Source organism: Conger conger, chromosome 7 (assembly GCF_963514075.1).
Source record: "Conger conger chromosome 7, fConCon1.1, whole genome shotgun sequence".
In the NCBI taxonomy this organism is placed as follows: Eukaryota; Metazoa; Chordata; class Actinopteri; order Anguilliformes; family Congridae; genus Conger; species Conger conger.
Genome location: NC_083766.1, coordinates 47,117,672 through 47,140,411, shown reverse-complemented (window position 1 = coordinate 47,140,411; position 22,740 = coordinate 47,117,672). Strand labels below are relative to the sequence as shown.

General features: G+C 38.8%; 1 protein-coding gene across 3 annotated transcripts; it reads left to right on the top strand.

Moving 5' to 3' along the window:
- Positions 1-18: 18 nt before the first annotated feature.
- p2rx1 (purinergic receptor P2X, ligand-gated ion channel, 1) lies at positions 19-22,554 on the top strand. 3 transcript variants are annotated; one of them, XM_061248876.1, is made up of 13 exons: positions 19-392; positions 8,968-9,112; positions 11,064-11,135; positions 11,726-11,783; positions 12,871-12,958; positions 13,105-13,185; positions 14,508-14,649; positions 16,793-16,938; positions 18,145-18,235; positions 18,360-18,425; positions 18,528-18,623; positions 19,639-19,680; positions 19,841-22,554. In XM_061248876.1, exons 1-13 carry the CDS (start codon positions 256-258, stop codon positions 19,844-19,846), a joined length of 1,170 nt encoding a protein of 389 aa, XP_061104860.1. In that variant the 5' UTR covers positions 19-255; the 3' UTR covers positions 19,847-22,554. The 3 variants fall into 3 exon arrangements, with proteins under 3 accessions (XP_061104860.1, XP_061104859.1, XP_061104861.1); XM_061248875.1 differs by having other exon boundaries at positions 20-392; positions 11,726-11,795; XM_061248877.1 differs by lacking the exon at positions 19-392 and adding an exon at positions 567-731 and having other exon boundaries at positions 11,726-11,795.
- The last annotated feature ends 186 nt before the right edge of the window (positions 22,555-22,740 follow it).

Here is a 22,740-nt window from a genome sequence, read left to right as displayed (position 1 = left end):
CATGATTGTGTATATATGCATCTGTGTGTGTGTGTGTGTGTGAGAGAGAGAGAGAGAGAGAGAGAGAGAGAGAGAGAGAAGAGAGAGAGACAGAGAAAGGTGGGGTAGGAAATCAGTGACTTCAGCCCTCCCCTTGAAGCATCTCAGCTGCATGACAGACAAGGCAGACCACAGTATTTCTGCATGAATGAGCGTGCGAGAGAGAAAGAGGAACACTGAGCGTGTCAGACCCAGGGGACCAACTGAGACTGCAAGATGAAGCGCAACCTCACCGAGGCTCTCTCTGACTTTTTATTTGAGTATGAGACCCCTCGTCAGGTGCTGGTGAAGAACAAGCAAGTGGGGATTGTGTGCCGCCTGATCCAGCTTTTTGTCCTAGCTTACATCATCGGGTAAGTTCTGGACAAAATAAAAACCACATAGAACTTAAGAGGTACTTTATAGTAGGGAAAGCAATGCACGGTCCATAGAGCAGGTTCCAACAGGTCTGAAGGCATGCTGAAAATTCAGTGAGGATTTCGTAACTTTTGAAATTAGTTAGAATGCATTTTAGAATTTGTGGGGCAGACACACCTTGCAAGTGGTTAAAAACTGTTCTTAAACAGAAATTAGATCAAGTAGTGTACAACCATAACATGGGATTATCCGGCATGGCAAAAATATACTGTTTGTACCTTGTTCTGGAGTCTGCTAAGTGCACAGAAGCCTGTTCTTTCAAGTGTAAAGGCAAAGTAAGTCATTATTTGCTGATTGTAATCAATTCATTGAGTGAAGTTCTTCAGTACTTACTGGTTTATTAGCCAGATCTGGCCCTGTTTTTTTACATAACTTTGGTGAACAAGAGTGTAAGTAGTATAAAAATACTGTTTATGGACTTATTAGGCCTACCTAAAATTCAGCATCATATTCTGCAGCCCCAAAAAATATGCAGTATTCCTCTGTAGTTTATATTTTGGACCAGCCAAAATGGTCCAATGAACACTACAGTAGCCTTTTTAAGGACTGGTCTTATTCTGTAGCTAGGCTAAAATTCTAAGCTTTATTTATAGGTTAACCAAAAATCCACCATGATTTCATTGTTTGCAACATCAGCATTCTGAATGATGGACCTATGTCTGTTATTTCTGTACTAAATAAATACTTTATTTTGTTCTTCCCCATCTTTATATGAAGCTTTTGGCTTTCACACAAAACAGGCTATTCTTTAGCCATAGTGCTATCTTGTTACTTTGGGTTTTATACAGATACTGCTGCAATTCCAACATTCTCTTTCGATTTAGCCTACTGTATGTTTTTTTTTCAGTAATATCCAAAATGAAAATACTAGTATCTTTTAGTGGACTGTTCTAACTGTCTGTGATACACATGATGGTTCTAGTATCCGACATATTCAGTTTCATGCTGTCTTGTCTTGTTCATCGTCCTACTTTGAGATATTCCATCACAGCCCATAAGTCAACACTCGAGTGACAGTGTTGAATGACAGGCAACTTTACTTTAGGGGTTATTTTCATGCATGAATAATGCCTTTAAATGCACTACATATGACTACAACTGTGCTCCTGTCAATTCAAAACAATCTTAGACGTACTTAACTGAATTCATTGTTCTTAGATATTGAGCTTCATAAATATTACTACCTAATAACTGGAGGAAATAGAATAAATAAATAATTAATAGTTATGCAGTTTACACACAACTTGACAACCAAAAGTGCTTTACATTAAATATTTTCAATAGAGAAACAAATGTAATAGACAAAAACAACTATTATAAAGGCAATGCACAGTGAAAAGTAAAATGTAATTAAAATAGAAGATAAAATATTATTAAAAGGTTATATGTGCGTGATAAGACCATGCTTGCCAATAATTCTGCTAAGGGGAGCATATACACAGTAAAGAACAAAGACTTGGAACTGATCCTTGTGGTACTGACATGTAATATCATCTTTCTTGGATATGGTCATCTAGACTGACATATGTATAATTGCCTTTGTCAAATATGATTTAAAGCAACTGAGCACATTTACAAGGCCAGTCCAATTCTCTAGACCATGTATACATACTCCATAGGCTATGGTTTAAAATGCAGCACTCAAATATGAAAGACAAATAACTGATATATAGCATATGTTTGCATCAAATCTGAATTTAATTCCTCAACAATGTATCAATAATGTTGCTTTGTTGATAGTAGAAATGTTGGGGACTGAATGCCAAGGTAGAGCCACTCCAAACAGAACCAATTCTTGGGAAACACAGCAGGTTAATTGCAATTTGGGCATTTGGGGTATCTGCCTCAGGTTTAAACCTCTAGACCACAGAACTGCATTAAAACTGGAACAAATCTGTAAAATAAGGATTAGTTCACTTTGTAATTCACTAGTTAAGCTCACTGCAATTGACACATTTGAGAAAAAAAATGATGGGGTATAATTTCATGTTTCAAACATCCAAGTAACCTCCTAAGGACAGCGTTTTGGTAGAACAAGAAGCAACATGAATTAAACACACACAGGCATCTGCTACAACAAATAATGATCAAAGGGGAACCACAACGCAATACCAGCCTCAGTGTATTCTTGTTACTAGGCTTCCGAGATACCTGGGTTGTCATTTCCTCTTGGGGCAAAGGGCTATCTATCCATCTCTGTTTTCAGTGTGATCAATTTTTCAATGTAAAAAAAGTGCCCCGGTGGATGTAACATTCGATCCTCTCTGTGTCATTTAAATTTTCTTTCACAAAGTTTCACCTTAACTTCCAGTTAGCTTTTTCTTTAACAAGTCTCTATTCAACATTCTCATCCATGCAGAAAACTGTTAATGCCTAACTTCTGTCTTACTGACTGTCTATGTCTGACTGTCAGATGCACTAACAATCATTCCACAGTCAAAATAATTTAAATCACATTTCTTCCCCATTCTGATGTTTGGTTTGAACAACAGCTGAACCTCTTGACCACGTCTGCATGCTTTTATGCATTTTATGCCACACGATTGGCTTAACAAGCTGGTGTACAGGTCTACCTAATAAATTGCTCCCTGAGTGCAGTTTGAAGACTATAAGTTAATTATTATTATTATTATTATTATTATTATTATTATTATTATTATTATTATTATTATGATTGCCCTTAGAGTGTATTGTGTATTATTGCCCTTAAGCGGTATGCTTAACCATTTATGTATTTTCTTGTACCCATTATCAGACTAGTGATGGTCAATTTCTATTTGTCTCTTCTGAATTGACAGTTCTTTGGCTTTTCCATCCAGATGGATGTCAAAGGGATTTTGCATGTTTGTTGCCCCATTTCTATACTCTATGGTTATAGTAAAAATGTGTATTACTTCATAGGAAATATTGAAACATGAGAGTAAATGTTATGTTCATCCATATTTCCTGGAGGTACTTGATTTTGAGGTATGCTTTGGATAATTGACTTGCTGGAATAGCCAACCTCTCTTCAACTTCAATGTCTGGACTGACCTTTGAACATTAGCCTCTAGAATGTCTTGATATTTGGTGGAATCCATTCCTCCTTCTACTTGTACAATATTTCCTGTGCCCCCAGCTACGACACAACCCCAAAGGATAATGGATCCACCTCCATGCTCCACAGTTGGCCAGGTGTTCTTCTTTACAAAGGCTTCACCCTTTCTTCTTAAACATACTTTGGTGGTGGCCAAAAAGTTTTGTCAGTGGAAAGCACATTGTTCCAAAAGGCTTCAGGCTTCTCAGGCTTTTCTTTTGCATACTTCAGAAGGTAAATTTTCTGTTGAAGTTGTTAGGCCTGTGTTTGGTACTCTTTTTTTGCAGTGATGTGTGGGTTCTTCTGAACATTTATCACCAGGTCTTGGGCCATTCTATCCTAAATAATTCTATCCTAGATCTTCCAGAGAGTTGAGAGAGTTTTTGTAGCCTTCTTCTTCTTGGTGGAAATGAATGATCTTATTTCTGAAATCCTCGGATAACTGTTTAGAGAGTCCATTGTTAGAACAGCCACTGCAGTTAAATACTTTAGAAGGCATGGAGTTACTTCAGAATAAAAAGTGCAGCTCTGGAATTACACTCACTGGTAATCATTTATTTAAAAAGTAACAAAGGGTTCCCAAACTTTTGCAGAAAACGTAGGGCCCTTTTCCTTTTTAAAAATAATTTATAAACAATTAAAAATAAAATAAAAAGCAATCTTGATTTAAAATTTGCAGAAACGTCTCATATTTAACTCTGTACCATTTAGAGTTCAGGTTTGCTTTCGATCACATACAGAGTCTTTGTAACAGACATTTAAACCAGGGGTGCCCAAATTTTTGCACTCCACTGTACTACGAGACACATAAGCCACATCTGCAGTGTATTACAAACGGTCTATAGCACACCAATCGACATCAGTCAAAATGAACTCAAAGCTGTTTAATGAGCCGACTGCACCCTCAACACACACCTTCAAGTCTTTTAAGTTCAATCCAGCAACAATACCTATAAAAAAGGTAACTGTGATCAGATTGGAGCTCAAACTGATTTGAAAAATTAGTAATCCTTGTTCTAAAAATGATTACTTAAAAATGAATGGTATAGAAACCATTGTTTGAATGTACCAAGAAAAAACCAAATCATGCGACTTGGCCAGTATATGAATGTTTGCAACTTTATTTTACTTGCCTTAGTTTTATTGTTTCATTGCTTGGATTGTTTTTTATTACATTTCTGTGCAGAGTGACAGAGGACGTAATTCCACCAATTGTCCAGGAATTACCATTCATTGTGACTTGCCGTTGTGTTAGATTACATTGTATGTCTACCAGGGACCCTGAAGATCCAGTGTTGCCAGGATTTGTCAGTTCATATCAAAAATCACTCAACCACAGACTAAATTAGACAAAGCAATTCTGAAACATGACTGTGCCATGTGAGGCTCTTGAACCTTGGGCCTTCAGTACAGAAATCTATTAAAGAACAGCAGTTTGCAGTTACTATTTGTACTACTGTCTTTCCTTAGAGAACACATTTATCTTGTAGATATATTTACTTGACAAATTTTACATATCAAAAAATGTATATGGAAACATAGTTTACTTTTATCAACAGTAATTGTTGTAATCCTCTTGTAAAATATTTATCTCTAACAAGCTTAACTACTTCATAGCCAAACCTGTAAAAATTTGTGGTTGGAGTGTTTACCTCCCACCCAGGGGCGTAGCTAAGGGCAGGACTGGCAGTGTGATCACACTGGGTCCTGGGGTGGGGAGGGGCCCATGCTGGAGTTTGCGTCGGTGACATGAACACTGCTGATTTATTTATGAATCCAGAAATATTTGCTCATGCTAAAGATTTGCATAGCATATCTCCTCAATGGTTACAAACAAATGATGTGTCCAATTTTTGGTCGCTTCTATTATCTGTATATATATATATACAGATAATATATATATATAATATATAAATATATATATATATATATATGTAATGTGTATATATATATATATATATTATATATATATATATATATATATATATATATATATATATATATATAATATATAATATATCTATTTGTAATTGTGCTTTGCAAAGGTTTGTGGGAAATTATTTGTGTTTTTTCACTGTCTATCACATGATTGGCCTGCTTTGAACTTGGCTTGATCTATTGCGTTCAGTGTCGCAATTTCCTTACTGTGCACAAGCAAAAGATAGCTGGCAAGCACCAGTGATGGTAGATCCGTTTTTTAACCCTTGTGTTGTCTTAACATTCTGTATACCTCCCTTGTCCTAAGGGTAAAAAACTACCCACCTTTACTAAATCCCTAAAATAAAGCAGCTTAATTGAATTTTAAACCCCAAATCTAGAAACAACCTGTCACTCATCACAAACTTTGTCTTCAAATTTCAAGTTGAAAAAAGATAATTTAGGCAGTTTTCTCTGCTGTTAAACATAGTGGCGGGTAATTTTTGACCCTTAAGACAACACAAGGGTTAACTAGCAACTGCCTTTGACAATGTGTGCACTACCTTGATTCTCAATTTCAAGTTAAAAAAAATCAAGAACTGCTTAAGGAGCAGAATGGGAGATTAAGTGGATTATCAATATTTTCAATTGAGAATGACGGAGCCGGGATTATTTTAAATTAGTGAGCTGCATTTTTTCTTTTTACCGTTAAGCCATGAGTCAGAAAGAGTAATGTAATATTGTGATGTCCCCAATCCATTATATACATTACTGCTATCTGTTAGGACGACTGGCTAGCACTTATCCCTGTGCTTTGTCTACTGTCTGTGGTTCTGAATAGCTGGTACATGTATGTGTGGGTAATGTTATTGAAGGGGAGGGGGCCCAGAGTGGAATTTGTACCAGGGCCAGTTGGATCTTAGTTACACCACTGCTCTCACCCCTAGGGTTACTGTTTCCCCCAATTTATGCACTTGTCTTTTCATTTTACGTTGATCTGGATAACAGCATGACTGCCAAATGTAATGTAACGTGTGAGGCCAGGGCCAGTTTTAAACATACATGATATAGGCGGTCACCTAGGCCACCATTTTTGGGGGCTGGGCACTAATTATCAGGCAGGTGGAAAATTAAAGGGAATAATGGGAAATTTGGAAAATGCATTATTAATAGTTGATGAAATCTCCATTCCCCACCCCCTGGGGATACAATCATATAATGGACCTCTATGGACCGTCTGGTAACCAATGTGTCAAAAATTCACATTAAAAAAATTAAACAGCAAATATACTGCTGCAATCACTCACAAACATCAACAGAGCTGAAAAATGCAAATTTTAATGGAAACTATTTCTTCTACTGCCAGAACACCGCCAACCGTGTCTGCGCAGGCAGAAGTTTCCACAGAAGCACACCCATATTCTTGGGTAAAGTGTCTTCTTTGTGGGGTGTCTCAGTGGCGCAGCCTACAGAGCACTGACCGCATGCTCATTGTGAGCCGCGACGTCAACGGTTTGAATCCGACCGTCTGACAATTTGTCGCATGTCTTTCCCTCTCTCGCCCCCATTCTTCCTGTCTCTATATACTGTCCATTAAAGCTGAAAAAGGCCTAAAAAATATCTTTTTAAAAAAAAGTGTCTTCTTTGTAGTCTGAAATTGCAAGCTAAACAAATTCCTTTCGTTGTCTTGGCACTATTCACAGCCAGCTAACACATACATATTGATGTCTCGGTATGAAAACCAGGTGCAGCAAACAGCTGGCTAAAACAATATTCAAAACAATTGACACTTTGCCCCAGAATATAGACAGAATAATACCTCCAATATGGCCTCCAGATTACAAGGCCACAAAACATCCCTACAACATCACATTAACAGCACCATGTTTGTCTGTTGGTATAATGTTCTTACTTTGAAATGTCTATTTGCTTTGTGCCGGACATAATGGGACTTGTGTCATCCAAATAATTCTACTGTTTACTCTGTCCATAGGGCATGCAGTGGTTTTCTGCCTTGCTACTCTCCCATGAATCCCATTTTTGTTCTGTCTCTTTCTTATCGTGAACATGAACACTGATCTTTTCCTGAGGCTAGAGAGGCCTGTAGTTATTTGACTGTTCTTTTGCGATCTTTTGTGACTTCCTGGATTGTCGCTGTGCCCTTTTTGCAGGCCAGTCAAGATTTGCTACTGTTTCAGGTGTTCTCCATTTGGAGATAATGGCTCTCACTGTGGTTCAGTGGAGTGCCAGTGCCTCAGACATGGCTTGGTAACCCTTACTGGACTTATATATTTTAACTTTTACCTTTTTTTCCATCATCTCTTCTGGAATTTCATGGCATAGTATGCTTCTAGAAACCTTGTGGTGACTAGATCGCTGTGATGGCAAGGTTCCATATGAGTGAAGCCTGGCTGTGTTCAATCAGCTGAACCTATCAATGAAATTAGGTTAATTGGTTGATTTGATTGAGTAACTAAGGGGGCAATTTCACATGTGATATGCGGTATGTTTATTTTTATTTTTTTAAAAGACATAAAAAAATGTTCCCCCTTGTCTAATATTACATTTTGTCTAAAGATCTGAAACCATTCAGTGTGACAATTATGTAATAAGAGAGGAAGCTGTATACGTGATTTTTCTCAGCACTGTATGTATACGTGAAAGGGCCACCAGATCGAATGCATCCTGTTCAGTGATGTGCTTTGAGGTCGTTATTGCTTTATTTTGTAATTGCACCCTTCATAAATGTCTTTGTTAATCTTCGTAAATAACTTTCCACTCCAGGGCATGGTGCATGCTACGACAATGCGACCTCACCCACAGCATAGACTCCTGCCCGCAACCTGCTGTGCAGATGGTAAAATGTGTGCATCTTCAAATAAAGAGATTGCTCAGACAGATAATCATATGGTCAAATTTGTTTCAGGCTGAAACAGCGTTCATAAAAAATTGGTTCGCAAAAAAAAAAACTTCATGAAGCTTGACACGATTGTGTAAAAACGGTGAACCAAGTGTTATGCTACCTAAACCAAAAAGCATTAATACTTCAAATATCATTGCCCTGCTTATATAAACAATTATAATTGCAAGCTTACTACTGCATACATTGCCTTTGGTGTGTGTACTTGGGGGTTTGTGTCATTTAGTGTGCATTTTCCTGCAATTCAAAGATGAAAGTCAGTAGAGGTACTGTGCATGTAATGCTTCAGATTGGCTAAAATCCTGATGCAGTCTATGCAGCATCTCCTTTGGGTTGTGAGGCTAAATGTTTGGGCAGCCCAGTCAGCCTAGTCACCAGGTGCTTGACTGGGACCCGGAAGGATGGTGGTTCAAGCCCCAAAGCAGCCACAATAAGATCTGTGCAGTTGTTGGGCCCTTGAGCAAGGGCCTTAACTGGACATTTTTCTAGGGGTGCATTGGCCCATGCTTAGTCTACTCAACTGTAAGTCGCTTTGGATAAAAGCTAGCCAGCTAAATAACTAATGTAATGTAATGTGATGAATGTTTCTGGTCTGCAGGTGGGTGTTTATCTATGAAAAGGGATACCAGGTCTCAGACACTGCCATCAGCTCCGTCCTCACCAAGATGAAGGGTGTCGGGTACACCAAGGTGAACGACACAGAGCGCGTGTGGGACGTGAGTGACTACGTCTTCCCCGAGCAGGTGAGCAAATTGGCATCACATGCCAAGAGATGCCAGCCTGTTCACCTGTGTGGGAAACTGCACGGTGAGAAACTGCGGTGATATAAACCCGGAGGTCCCTGTTTGCAGGACAACTACCTACTTAGAGCTGTATTGACACTGGTGAGGCCACACAGACCTTTTGTAAACATGGCTGTTCAATCAAGATTTAAGGCACAGTATGTTTCCGCTGAGCTAGTTTGACTCATATGCAATAAATACGTTTACGATCTGAGCGATATACAGTAATAATATGCATATGCCATGTTGTTGACTTTCAAGAGGGAGTTTTTGCTTCTCTCTCATGCGCACGACACCTTTCAGTCACTGTGAAGAAAGAAGTGCAATTGTAAACCCTCAGGCTCACAAGCTCATTCGATAATGCCACCCAGGTCCGTGCACCTACTTAACCAGTTGCCTTTCTCCCAGAACGCACCACCCCTGCCACAGAAACCTTTTATGGGATGACTCTGATGTTTGCCAAACACACCTGCTCACACTGGTATTTCAGGAAGTTTGTCTTTACACACGCTATGTGATATCAAATAAATTAGCTTTGCAATAACATGTCCTAACTGGATTTGTACACACAAATTGTTAAGTGAAAAAAAGCTGTTTCAGTACTTTCTGTTTAAATACAATGTTACCCCTAAGGTATTGCCTCCTTTTTAAACACAAAGCTTGAAAATGACATGCCCAAAATAACATGGTTACTATTCTTGAACCATTTTAACTACAGGCATAATCCTGGTCTATTCTGAAAGGTAACCCTTTGTTTTCCAAGAGTCAAAATGACTTGAAATATTAATAAAAGTAAGTTACAGAAGCTCAAACACAGTGGAAGTGGATGATTTGTTTCTCACTGAAAATATTTTCTGTTTTTGAATGGATACAGATTATTGTAGGTTTTTAGAATTGGAAACTATTATGCATTTGGTTCACTGGGCCCTTGCTGTGAAAAGGACACTGAGATCACTTTTATTTGTATAGTCTATGGCTTTCCAAGTTGAGCTCCCCCCACGCTTCTTTTAAAATAGGTTAAAGAGACACTATAAGATTTTTAACACTTTCAAATGGTATATCATTCTACCATAGTGATTGAAAATTGCACCATGAATAAAGGAATGAATGCAAAAAGCCCTCTCCAGCCCAGCCCTGTTGAGACGTAAGGGGTTAAAGTCAAATGGAGACACAGTGATCTCAAGCCAATATGATAAATTATGCTTTATTTAATTATGCATGCATGTTAGGATGCTGGCAAGCTGCAACCAAAACCCCCAAAGGCAGAAGATAGTCCACTCAAAAAGCTGTCAAGAAATACTAGAATCTGTGACGTACTACAATGCATAAGCAAATAAGCTTTCGGTATTGGTAGAAATAGGTCATCATATCTAGTAATGACAGCTTAGTGATACTGAAGCAACATTTGATTATGAGCGTAATCTACTGCCTGCCGATGACGTGCTGATAGATATCTGAAAAACTCAAATGACTAAAGCTGATAACAGTTCATTTGGACCTGACCCCATTTTGAAGACCAAACCAAAAGAACCACAGGCTCGGTTATCACCTGAAAGTAAAGAGCCTTTTCAGGCTGTTTCCTGTTGAAGACATAGAGCGCTTCTTATGGGGGAATGCAGAGAAGAGCAAGGAAAGGAAGGCCTCTTTGCATAGACTTAGCATCGGCAACCCAAAAAAAAAGGCCTATTTCCTGGTATAAAATCCATATGACCATCTTCAAATGACCAGCTCAAAACATACAGTAGCTTGAGCTTGTCAAACCAGGGTTTGCATTCCCTGGGCCAACAAAAATGCAATACCAGAAAGTAATGTAACACACCAAATGGCGAGGCTTTAAAATCCTCTAAAAGCATACTGTTCATTTATGAATGTATGACAATGTAGTATATCTGCTTTACCTTTTCTCTCCTAGGGAGACTCTTCTTTTGTGGTGATGACAAATTACATATTAACCTTGGGACAGAAGCAGGGTAAATGCCCTTCGGTAAGTATGTTTATAAAGAGCACAGATCATGTCACTCATGTTACCTGTGTGCCGTATGCACAATGGAATGGCACAACATCCATCTTCTGTTTTGATCTCCAGCCTCCATAAGAGACCAAACTGTTCTCAGACAAGAAAAATTTTCCATTTTGTTTGCAGCACCTATCCAATGAGAGGGTGAGAATGGCAAAATTAATGGAAAACCCTGAATATTTTGTATTTTCATAAAGCTATGCGAAGATAGACAAGGTGGAAGTAAATTGCTAACACACAAAGGCACGCACGCACATACATGCCCAAACACACACACCCACACACACACAAACATGCACGCATACTCTAAACAAACACACACACACACACACACACACACACACAATTTCAGTACTGTTTTCATCATCACCCTTACAACACGCACAGACAAGAGGGAAGCAAATGACTAACACACACAGGCATGCACGCACACACATGCCCAAACACACGCACCCCCACACACTCACGCAAAGACACACATACACAATCTCAGTACTGTTTTCAACATCACCTTGACACCTCACTCAGTACTCATTACAGCCTGTTATGTCTTTCAGCTCCCAGGGAGACACAACTGCACATCTGACAAGGACTGTAAAGAAGGAGAACACAAACGTACGGGACATGGTAAATGCATGAAAGATGTAGTGTCTGTATCCTAAGGCATGAGACCACTGCAGCTCACAGCCACCATCTGTGTACAGAGAAACTAAATGAGACCTCTGGCTAATATGAGCTTTTGTACAACATTTGGTGTGATCTTAAGCCCATAACAACCAGATATAGAACCGTCAAGAAAGGTTATCTGGATTTTAATGTATTCGCCAAGGGCATTGGCCTCTGCTCCATGTTTCTTGCACAACATTAACAGATATTTGGCATGTTTTAGGTCTTGGCTCAGCATGAAACTGCAAAGAAAAACATTTTTTTTCTTCAGTCATTCGTCTTAAGGAGAAACAAGCCTTGATAATATCAACAGCTTCCTTGCACATGGTGACAAGACAATTTTTTCACATTAGTGTCCACCTTCAACTCATTTACAGCGGTATTTGAAAAATGACAGGAAATGAAACATTTGTACAAACAATTCAATAAGCAAGATCAAAAGGTTGTTGCAGGGTGACCTTGCATTATATTGGAGCGTTTTCATGTATTCGCTTCCGTAAAAGGTCAATAGAACATGTCTGGTGAGTAAGCTGGCTTTGTTTGTATTATAACAGTCATGTTTACTTGGGACTATTGCACATAATTTACACTTTGCAACTTGCTGGCTTCCTTCCTATACTGAATAGATCCACAGGACGGAGCTAATGAAGGGGAAGAAAATCTTTCCATTTGTTCAAGAATATTCTGCCACATTTTATCTTTTTTTTTTCACTCTGCGTATCATGTTATGTTCTTATCTTCAGTGGTGACCAACAAGCAGTGGCCTTGCAGAAAATAATGCTTATAAGTCTCTCTCTTTCTCACTCACTCTCTCTCTCTCTCTCCCTCCCCCCCCCTTCCTGTCACACACATACACATAAGTACACACAGAAACACACGCACACGGACACGTGCACACACACACTACTCACTTCAAAAATGAGTATAGATTGTGAAGATGTTGTTGACTAAGATGTTGACTGTGGTAAGATTATGGTTGATATTCTGCTCCTTCATATGACAGCTGGAAAGTTTTCTCAATGCTCATTCCCTGCAGGAAAGATGACTGGAAAGTGTTTGGACGAGACCAAAACCTGTGAAATTTTTGCCTGGTGTCCAGTTGAAAATGACCATGTGATCCCAGAGTAAGTTACCTTATATCATGGTAATTTATGCCTAAAAAATGTCTTGTCTCAATGAAGTTTAGCCTGAAATTGCAACATGTTGGCTTGTTGTGTGGTGTTTGTGTGTATAAGTTGCTTTCATTAACATGCTTGGATTTTCTGTTTAGTCCACCTGCTATGATGTCAGCTGAGAATTACACGTTGTTCATCAAAAACTCAATCACCTTCCCACAATTTAGAGTTGTAAGGTAAGTGACTATAGGATGATAACCTGTCTGTGAAACTCTTTTCTGTTTATACATTGCAGGGGTCCTGGTACCAGCTACCTAGAAATAAAATGCATGAATGGCCAAAGGGCATAGATGGCATCTATACTCGGAGCGAATGGAATGATGGGAGATGATTGTTTTCAAGACCAGGCTTGTTACGGTGCTAGATACAATTTAGCTTTTATGCAAACTAAGCAGTAGGTGCAATTAGCGGTAGGAAAAGGCATGCATTGCTGGGGTGAATGGCCTGTGCTCACCATTACCTTATGCTATGTTATGTTAGATATTCTATCACATCTCTGTTTGATGTGGACAGGTGTACGTGTGTGTGTGTGTGTGTGTGTGTGTGTGTGAGATATTTCACACATTCACATTTTTACTTTCAACAGTGGAACATTTTGCACACTCAGAACATGATGTAGGCTATATGTCACCACTGAATCATCACACCCTTGCTGCTTTCATCTGCACAATTACAGCATTCATTGTGGTTGGGTTTACAGAACTTTTCACCAGTTTGCAATACTGTAATTGCAGTTACTGGACATTTTTTCTCTGCACACCTGGGTCAAATTACTAAATGCTTTGGATTCAAATACTTTTCTTTGCTTTACTGAGCTTGCCTGGTTTATCTGAGCCTATGAAATACTCTCAAAAATTGCAAACCACACCCTCTCTTGGTTGGCTCAATAGCAGGAGACAAGATCAACCGAGCACAGAAAAGTATTAGAATATAAAACAATTACGAATCTGACCCAGGTCAATTACATAATTGTTTTGGATTAAAATACTTTTCTGTGCTCGATTGATCCTTGCCTCCTTGCCTCCTGAGGACTAGAAGGCAGTACTTTTTTTATTTTTTATTTAAAGATATTTTTTAGGCCTTTTTCAGCTTTATTGGACAGTATATAGTATAGAGAGACAGGAAGAATGGGAGCGAGAGAGAGGGGAAGACATGCGACAAATGTCGGACGGTCCGATTCGAACCGCCGACGTCGCAGCTCGCAATGAGCATGCGGTCAGTGCTCTACAGGCTGCGCCACCGAGACACCCCAGGAAGGCAGTACTTTTTGAGAGTATTTCATAGGTTCCAATACACCAGACCAGCTCAGTAATGCCGAGAAAACTATTTGAATCCAAAAGAATTACAAAAGAATTACAATTACAAATGACACAAGTCTGGTTGCAAGTGGATGAGGAAGACAGCCTTGGCTGTTTAAGAACTAAGCTTTCCTCGTGCAAGTAGGAGATACCGTAAACGGCCACATCATCTCATGACCTTTCCTCCTCTGATGTTTCAGAAGCAATCTGGTGGAAGGCGTGGACAGCAATTACATCAGACAGTGTGTCTATGACAAAATCAGCGACCCTTTTTGTCCCATATTCAGACTGGGAGACATTGTGACGATGTCGGGATTCACCTTCCCACAGATAGCGATTCAGGTAGTCCTCTCTTGAACGAGACCCTCATTAATTATATTGTTAGCCCACTTTGGATTTCCAGTGAAAGTCAACCTAAGAGCACTTTCTGAGCATGTGTTGGGTTAGGGGAGAGAAAAGGGTTCAATTCAGCCTACTTTCCATGATGGTCCATGATACATATGATATATGTATAAAGAAAATATTAAATACATAGGTGTTATAGAACTGGCATATATAATCACATTACATTACATTAATTCACTAGTTTTTAACATACAAGTCATATCACACCATTTCTAATTTGTCAGTATATAGTATAAAAAGGGCCATAATTATGTTAAAAATAAATGTTTTCTTTATGTTTCATTGAGTAAAACTAAAAAATACAAATCAGCTTATTATTTTTACAAACCTTCTGCATACAGTGGTGTGAAACAGTGTTTACCCCCTTCCTGATTTCTTATTTTTTTTGCATGTTTGTCACACTTAAATGTTTCAGATCATCAAACAAATTTAAATATTAGTCAAAGACAACACAAGTAAACACAAAATGCAGTTTTTATTATTAAGGGAGAAAAAAAATCCAAACCTACATGGCCCTGTGTGAAAAAGTGATTGCCCCCTAAACCTAATAACTGGTTGGGCCACCCTTAGCAGCAACAACTGCAATCAAGCATTTGCGATAACTTGCAATGAGTCCCTTACAGCGCTGTGGAGGAATTTGGCCCACTCATCATTGCAGAATTGTTGTAATTCAGCCACATTGGAGGGTTTTCGAGCATGAACCGCCTTTTTAAGGTCATGCCACAGCATCTCAATAGGATTCAGGTCAGGACTTTGACTAGGCCACTCCAAAGTCTTCATTTTGTTTTTCTTCAGCCATTCAGAGGTGGACTTGCTGGTGTGTTTTGGATCATTGTCCTGCTGCAGAACCCAAGTTCGCTTCAGCTTGAGGTCACAAACAGATGGCCGGACATTCTCCTTCAGGATTTTTTGGTAGACAGCAGAATTCATGGTTCCATTTATCACAGCAAGTCTTCCAGGTCCTGAAGCAGCAAACAGCCCCAGACCATCACACTACCACCACCATATTTTACTGTTGGTATGATGTTCTTTTTCTGAAATGCGGTGTTACTTTTATGCCAGATGTAATGGGACACACACCTTCCAAGAAGTTCAACTTTTGTCTCGTCAGACCACAGAGTATTTTCCCAAAAGTCTTGGGGATCATCAAGATGTTTTCTGGCAAAATTGAGACGAGCCTTAATGTTCTTTTTGCTCAGCAGTGGTTTTCGTCTTGGAACTCTGCCATGCAGGCCATTTTTGCCCAGTCTCTTTCTTATGGTGGAGTCATGAACACTGACCTTAACTGAGGCAAGTGAGGTCTGCAGTTCTTTGGATGTTGTTGTAGGGTCTTTTGTGACCTCTTGAATGAGTCATCGCTGCGCTCTTGGGGTAATTTTGGTCGGCCGGCCACTCCTGGGAAGGTTCACCACTGTTCCATGTTTTTCGCCATTTGTGGATAATGGATCTCACTGTGGTTCGCTGGAGTCCCAAAGCTTTAGAAATGGCTTTATAACCTTTTCCAGACTGATAGATCTCAATTACTTTCTTTCTTATTTGTTCCTGAATTTCTTTAGATCTCGGCATGATGTCTAGCTTTTGAGGATCATTTGGTCTACTTCACTTTGTCAGGCTGGTCCTATTTAAGTGATTTCTTGATTGAGAACAGGTATGGCAGTAATCAGGCCTGGGTGTGGCTAGAGAAATTGAACTCAGGTTTGATAAACCACAGTTAAGTTATGTTTTAACAGGGGGGGCAATCACTTTTTCACACAGGGCCATGTAAGGTTTGGATTTTCTTTCTCCCTTAATAATAAAAACCTTCATTTAAAAACTGCATTTTGTGTTTGCTTGTGTTGTCTTTGACTAATATTTAAATTTGTTTGATGATCTGAAACATTTAAGTGTGACAAAAATAAGAAATCAGGAAGGGCGCAAACACTTTTTCCCACCACTGTATGTGGGGTGGAAAATATGTTATTCATGTGGTGAGATTGTTACATCATGTTGCGATTATATTGAGCATTTTGGTCAAATGACAAAAAAACAACAACAACAATATGAAAGGTGATATGGTGTCCTTGCTTTTGTTTTTGGGCAGGGTGGAGCTATCGGGATTCTCATTGATTGGACCTGTGACCTTGACTGGCATGTGAGACATTGTCGGCCAGTTTATAACTTCCATGGACTGTACGGGAATGGGCTTGATGCAGATGAGACCAAAGCCTCCGTGGGTTACAACTTCAGGTAGAGTTAAATGACTGAGTGCACCATTCCTGTGATCCTATCACAAATCATATAATTAACACATACTGTACGGCAGCAAACACACATACAAAATGTATTTTAGATTACAAGAAGGTCTGACAAATATGTCATGGCAAATGTATAAGGCACAGATGAGGACTAACATATACAGTATGTGGTGAGAAATGTGTGAGACCGAGTTCACTGTATATGTCATCATACAAAATTCAGCATTCAGAAGACACAGACAATCACAAGTCGAGTATTGGGTACAGAAAAATACATAAATACATATAGCACTGTAAGGGCAATAATAAAAAGGTGTAAAACATCTGGAATGGTTGTAAAGATGCAAGTGCATATTATCACCATGGAAGTCAAGGAAGATGGTGAGGGAGGCCATAAGAAACACAAGGATCACAGTTTAAGAATTGCAGAGATTGGTTGTGTCTTAGGGTCACCAAGTCTAAAAAAATATATACCAGCAAACCAAAAATATATCAATGATTCTCAAAAGTTCTGCATGGAGGTATGGTCAAAAATCCCTCCAAATGTGTTCTCTAACCGTATCAAAAATTATACTTATGGCTGTCATCTTTGCCAAGGGTGTTTGCACAAAGTATTAAACCAGGGCTGCCAATAATTGTGGAACCTGTTTTTTGGGGAAATATTATTTTCATTTGAAAAATGTAAGATGTAATGGCTGATTCCATTGAATCATTAATAAAGCGCACTACTTTACGCATGTTGGAAAATAAAGTTTTTGTCAATAACTGTGTTATCTTTTATATTCACTTTTTAAATGGACATAATATGCACATAATTCTGGATCCCACTATGTATATTGCATATCAAACACAAAGTCATTTGTGCGTAAGTTTAATGATTCAAAACATATACTTTTCTTGTAAAAATTGTATGAGTAATATTACTGCTAAAATATAGTTTAAATTTGAGGAAAACTACAAGTATCCTATATGATTCATACAATATATGCAACATTTTCCCTTATGGATTTCATGTATGTTTTCTAATATAAGAGTTGTCATACACATGACATGAATAACATAAGTCATGACATGAATAATATACAACTTTTAAGTAAAATCCAATAAGACAACACATTAAAAGTTAATATTTGAATGACAAAAATATTACTGTATGGGCTAGGAGATGGTTAGGATCTGATGTCTAACTGTTATGCAGGTATGCAAAATATTATATGGAGGACAGTGAGGAAAAAAGGACGCTTACCAAAGTGTTTGGAATCCGGATAGACATTTTGGTTCGAGGACTGGTAAGATCTTTTTTTGGAAGCAAATATTACATGTGTTCACATAGTTATTGTACATGCATTTCACGGCCTGTAGCCCAAAGACAACAGGCAACATGAAAGGCATCGATTGAATGTTTTATCCCAGGCAAGAAAATTTGACATCATTCCAACACTAACAGCCATTGGCTCAGGCGTGGGCATTTTTGGAGTGGTGAGTTCCTGAGTGATTTCATAGATGCAGTATTAATTATGAATAAAATATACCTTTCTAATGCATTGTATATTATACAAATGAATGTAATTTCTTTTAAAGGCAACAGTAGTATGTGATCTGGTACTTCTCCATCTACTGCACCAGAAAGACTTCTATAAGAACATGAAATTCAAGTACACTACCATGAAGGAAGAGGTGCGTTGCTGCGAAAAGTTGAATTCCGAAATTCAGTTGTCTGAATTGTCTGCACTTTGAAAATCGATAAATAAAAATTGCCATTACTTTATTGTTATTTGTTGTCATTTTAAATTCAGTGAACACTATTTCTTCAACCACAAGAGAGCAGCAGTGATACACAAACAGACGTTTGTGATGTAGGCACATTAGTGCATTCCCACTGCCAGGAAACGTTGCTTTAAAGTGTTTTTCATTCTCACTTAACAATGACTTTTTGCATTGGCTTATTATTCTTGAACAGTGACTACTATTGTGCCTAAAAATCTAAAGAAAAATGAAAAGAGAATACTTCCTCTGAGAGGCAGCTCAACTCTGCTATTTGAGAGTGTGAAGTGCAATCTCCCAGAGTGCTTTCAGTGCAGAGTGTGTGTGGAGGCCACAGAGTCTCGCCAATTCCTCAGTTTCCAATGGTTTTCCTTTTCTATTGAAGTGTGAAAACCAAGATCCTGTGCTCTGACTTCTTCAAATTGATTGAAAATGAAAGCTGTGCTTCCTGCTCGGCTAAAACAACCTTCTTCACGGCTCACTACTCATTTCCCTCTCCTCAGCCCACCTGTGCACTCTACCATATGCACTGTATATGCTACTCCATTTGCATATAACAGTACAAGTTTTTGCTCGTACAGGTACATATGACAAAAAAAAAAACAAAGCTACTGAACCAGTCCTCAGCTCTCCTGGCAGTGGTTGCTATGGCAATGCCGACTCTGCACTGATAGAACTTGTTTTTCTTTTCTTTTTTCACAGAAAAAATCAGAGGGCAAATCTTAACCTGTCACCCTCCTACTCAGACACTTATATGAAATGAGAAAGAGACAGAGAGAGAGAGAATTGTTTTAAATCACACATGAAATTTCTTGTGGATGTATTCCTCTCTGCGTAAGGCAGAGTTAGAGAATGTACCCGAGAATCTGTTTCACAGACGAAGTTGACATTCGGTCACCCTGGTTCTTTCGTCTCCTTCCCTCCCCAGGTGTCAGTCATGCAGAATGAAATGGAAAAGAACTCAGCGAAGGTACTGCCATTTCTCATCGTTGGTAAATGTGAATAGACAGTGGCAATTGAGTGGTTATTTTCTAGGCTTTGTTCAATCTGGTTGGATGGAGAAAAGCACTCTTCACTGGGATTGGTCCCATGGTGGGATGACCATGTTACTGTACATCCTCTTCCTCCAGGAATGAACCGGCATGGAGGATGAAGAGGGGAGCCCTGCTGCTCTGGACCTCTGCACTGATAAATGTAGCACTGGACACTCAGGAGAAGGCAGTGATGAACTTTGACACGTGGAAAGCCATTAATATAGAGTGCCCTCCAAAAGCATGGTAATGGTAGACTAAAATTAGAATGAGCAAATTTTGCTATTTACTTCATTCAAAATTTAAAAAACAAATTCAATTGGATTTTGATATCAAAAGATGTTTATGAGACATATTATTTGCATGTGTATATGTTTTACCATTTTACAGAAACAGCTGTTTTTGTGTTGAGTCTCCTATTTTTAGCTGTGAAAAACAAAGCAGAACTGACAGTTGCCCAGGTGTTTCCTTTCGCGTGGATTGTTCACACATAAAAGAGCTGTGCGTTTCTAGTCTTGGTTTTAGCATTTGTTTTCATCTGTGGAGTTTGCATTTACAGTTAGAAGGCATTCACCATTATTAGCAGAAAACTGAAAAACAAGATGAGAGGACAGAAGAATTAATCAAGATGAGGAATACAACAATAAAATTGTAGCTGTGAAGAAAAACGTTAAAACAACAGTCTGTGACATCACCAGCAGGCAGGGGTGAAAATATCACAAGCCACTGAACCCAGAAAACTAAGCAGAATTATAGAGTCTACACTGCTAGCTGAAAACCTCTCATCAGCAACAAGAATCGGAAGCCCAGAAGAGAATTCACCAACAAATACAGAAACAAGCCAGAAGAGTTCTGGAACAGAATGGACAGATGCCTTTACCAACGCAATGGAATGCCAAAAGTGGAAAAATGGAAATATGGAGGAGGTAGTGCCATGGCTTGGGCCTGTATGGCTGTTTCTGGAACAGGCACACTCATCTTTATTGATGATGTAACAGAGGATGGCAGTAGTATGATGAATTTGTAAGTGCACCGATTTTGTACAAAGAAGTTCCTGCAACCTCATTGGCCAATGCTTCATCCTGCAACGAGACAATGACCCCAAATACACTGCCTACATAATCAAAGCATTCAGCATTGGATGAAAATGGAAAGGATTGGCCAAGTCTGTTTCCTGATTTAAATCCAAATGAGTAGGCATTTCACTCGCAGAACAGGAGAATGATGTCAGAAACCCCTTTTAAGAAGAACAACTGAAAATTGCTGCAGTGAAGGTCTGGAAAAGCACTTCCAAAAGAATTTGATTAGGTCAGTGGGTCATAGACTTCATGCAGCTAATGCATTTAAGGGCTATGCAACCAAATATGAAACTTTATTGCTTTTATTTACTTTTATTTACTTAATCTGTTCAATTAATTTTGCAAAGCTGAGAATTGGGGGATTCAACATAGCTGTTTCTGTGAAATATATAAACATTGACTGTACATACCATTAGATAGATATGTGGGGGTGACATGGCTCAGGCAGTTAGAGCAGTCGTCTGGCAGTCGGAGGGTTGCCGGTTCGATCCCCTGCCCGGCCTGTGTCGAAGTGTCCCTGAGCAAGACACCTAACCCCTGAATGCTCCTGACGAGCTGATTGCATGGCTGCCAATTGCCGTTGGTGTGTGAATGGGTGAATGAGAAGCATCAATTGTACAGCGCTTTGGATAAAGGCGCTATATAAATTCCAACCATTTACCATTTATGTCTCATAGTCATCTTTTGATCTGAAAAACCTGAATGCCTTATCCTCATGCTCAAAAATTACTCTATTTTTGAGTCTAACACAGGGGCCCGTACTGGAGTTGGTGACAAGAAGACTGCTGAGTTGTATTGATGAACCCTGATACAATATTTGCTCATGCTAAAAATACCGTTGTCTTGCATAGCATATCTCCTCTGTGGTTACAAACTAATAATGTGTTTTTCCTATTTTTAAGTTTTGCAGCAGAGCAAATGACTGACATGTCAATGTTGTAAAAGGTGGGCAAAAAAGGTCGCTTTTATTATATTATATACTGTATATTTATGTTTGTAATTATGCTTTGCAAAGGTTTGTGGGAAACTATTTGTTTTTGATGATCTATCACGATTGGCCTGCTTGATCTATTGCGTTCAGTGTCGTGATTACCTTGCTGTACATCAGCAAAAGACGCTAGCAAGCAAGTGATGCACAAAAAATTACAAAAGAGGAACTGTAAAACGCAGCAAAACTAGTTTTACTAGCAACTGCCTTTGGCGATGTGTGCCCTATCTTGATTCTCAATTTCACCATTCCACTGCTGCTACAGCCAAACGCTTGTTCTCAGAACTAAAACCTTATTAAGAACTGCTAAAGGAGCATTTGATAACTTTTCAGTTAAAAAAAACAGAAAAAATTCAACACTGCCCTTTTAATACTTTTACAAAAGCAGTACCAACAGACTGAAGAAATTCAAACTGTCTGTACTCAATACAGCAAAACTATTTATGGGCAATGTAAATATGCTTTATTTTATGTGTATATATGTGTACCAGTTCTTTGTCTGGTCCACACAGTGGACGACTGGACTCAAATCTAGGAGCCATATTGTTCATTAATATCCTGATAGTACAAGTCTGCTTTGGTACATTTTGAACACCAGCTGTGATGATGAAATGCACCAGTGGAAATAATTCCCATTTGTTCATTGTGAGCAAGCCAAACAGCCCAGTTTGTAATTTTGAATGTATGCACTGGTTCAGTTTATCTTCTTAATTTATTTCTGACAAATTAAATTATGTCAAACTTTGTCTCTGACAGATTCTATGCACCAAGTTTACAAACTTGCCATTCTGGTAAATGTTCCTCCAAATGTATATATACACTGTCAATCTCTTTGTTTGCTGTGCTGAATGTGTTTGGTGTGTATGCATGGGGCGGGGGAGGCTAAGTCAGATCAAACATTACAATAACAACTGCTAGACCCAGGGGAGGAG

What these genes read in the sequence shown, in the direction of transcription:
- p2rx1 (XM_061248875.1), top strand. Translation starts at nt 256, where the DNA reads ATGAAGCGCAACCTCACCGAGGCTCTCTCTGACTTTTTATTTGAGTAT. An exon ending in ACTACGTCTTCCCCGAGCAG is followed by an intron (nt 9,113 to 11,063) that starts GTGAGCAAATTG and finishes TTTCTCTCCTAG; the next exon opens with GGAGACTCTTCTTTTGTGGT. An exon ending in ACATTTTGGTTCGAGGACTG is followed by an intron (nt 18,236 to 18,359) that starts GTAAGATCTTTT and finishes GTTTTATCCCAG; the next exon opens with GCAAGAAAATTTGACATCAT.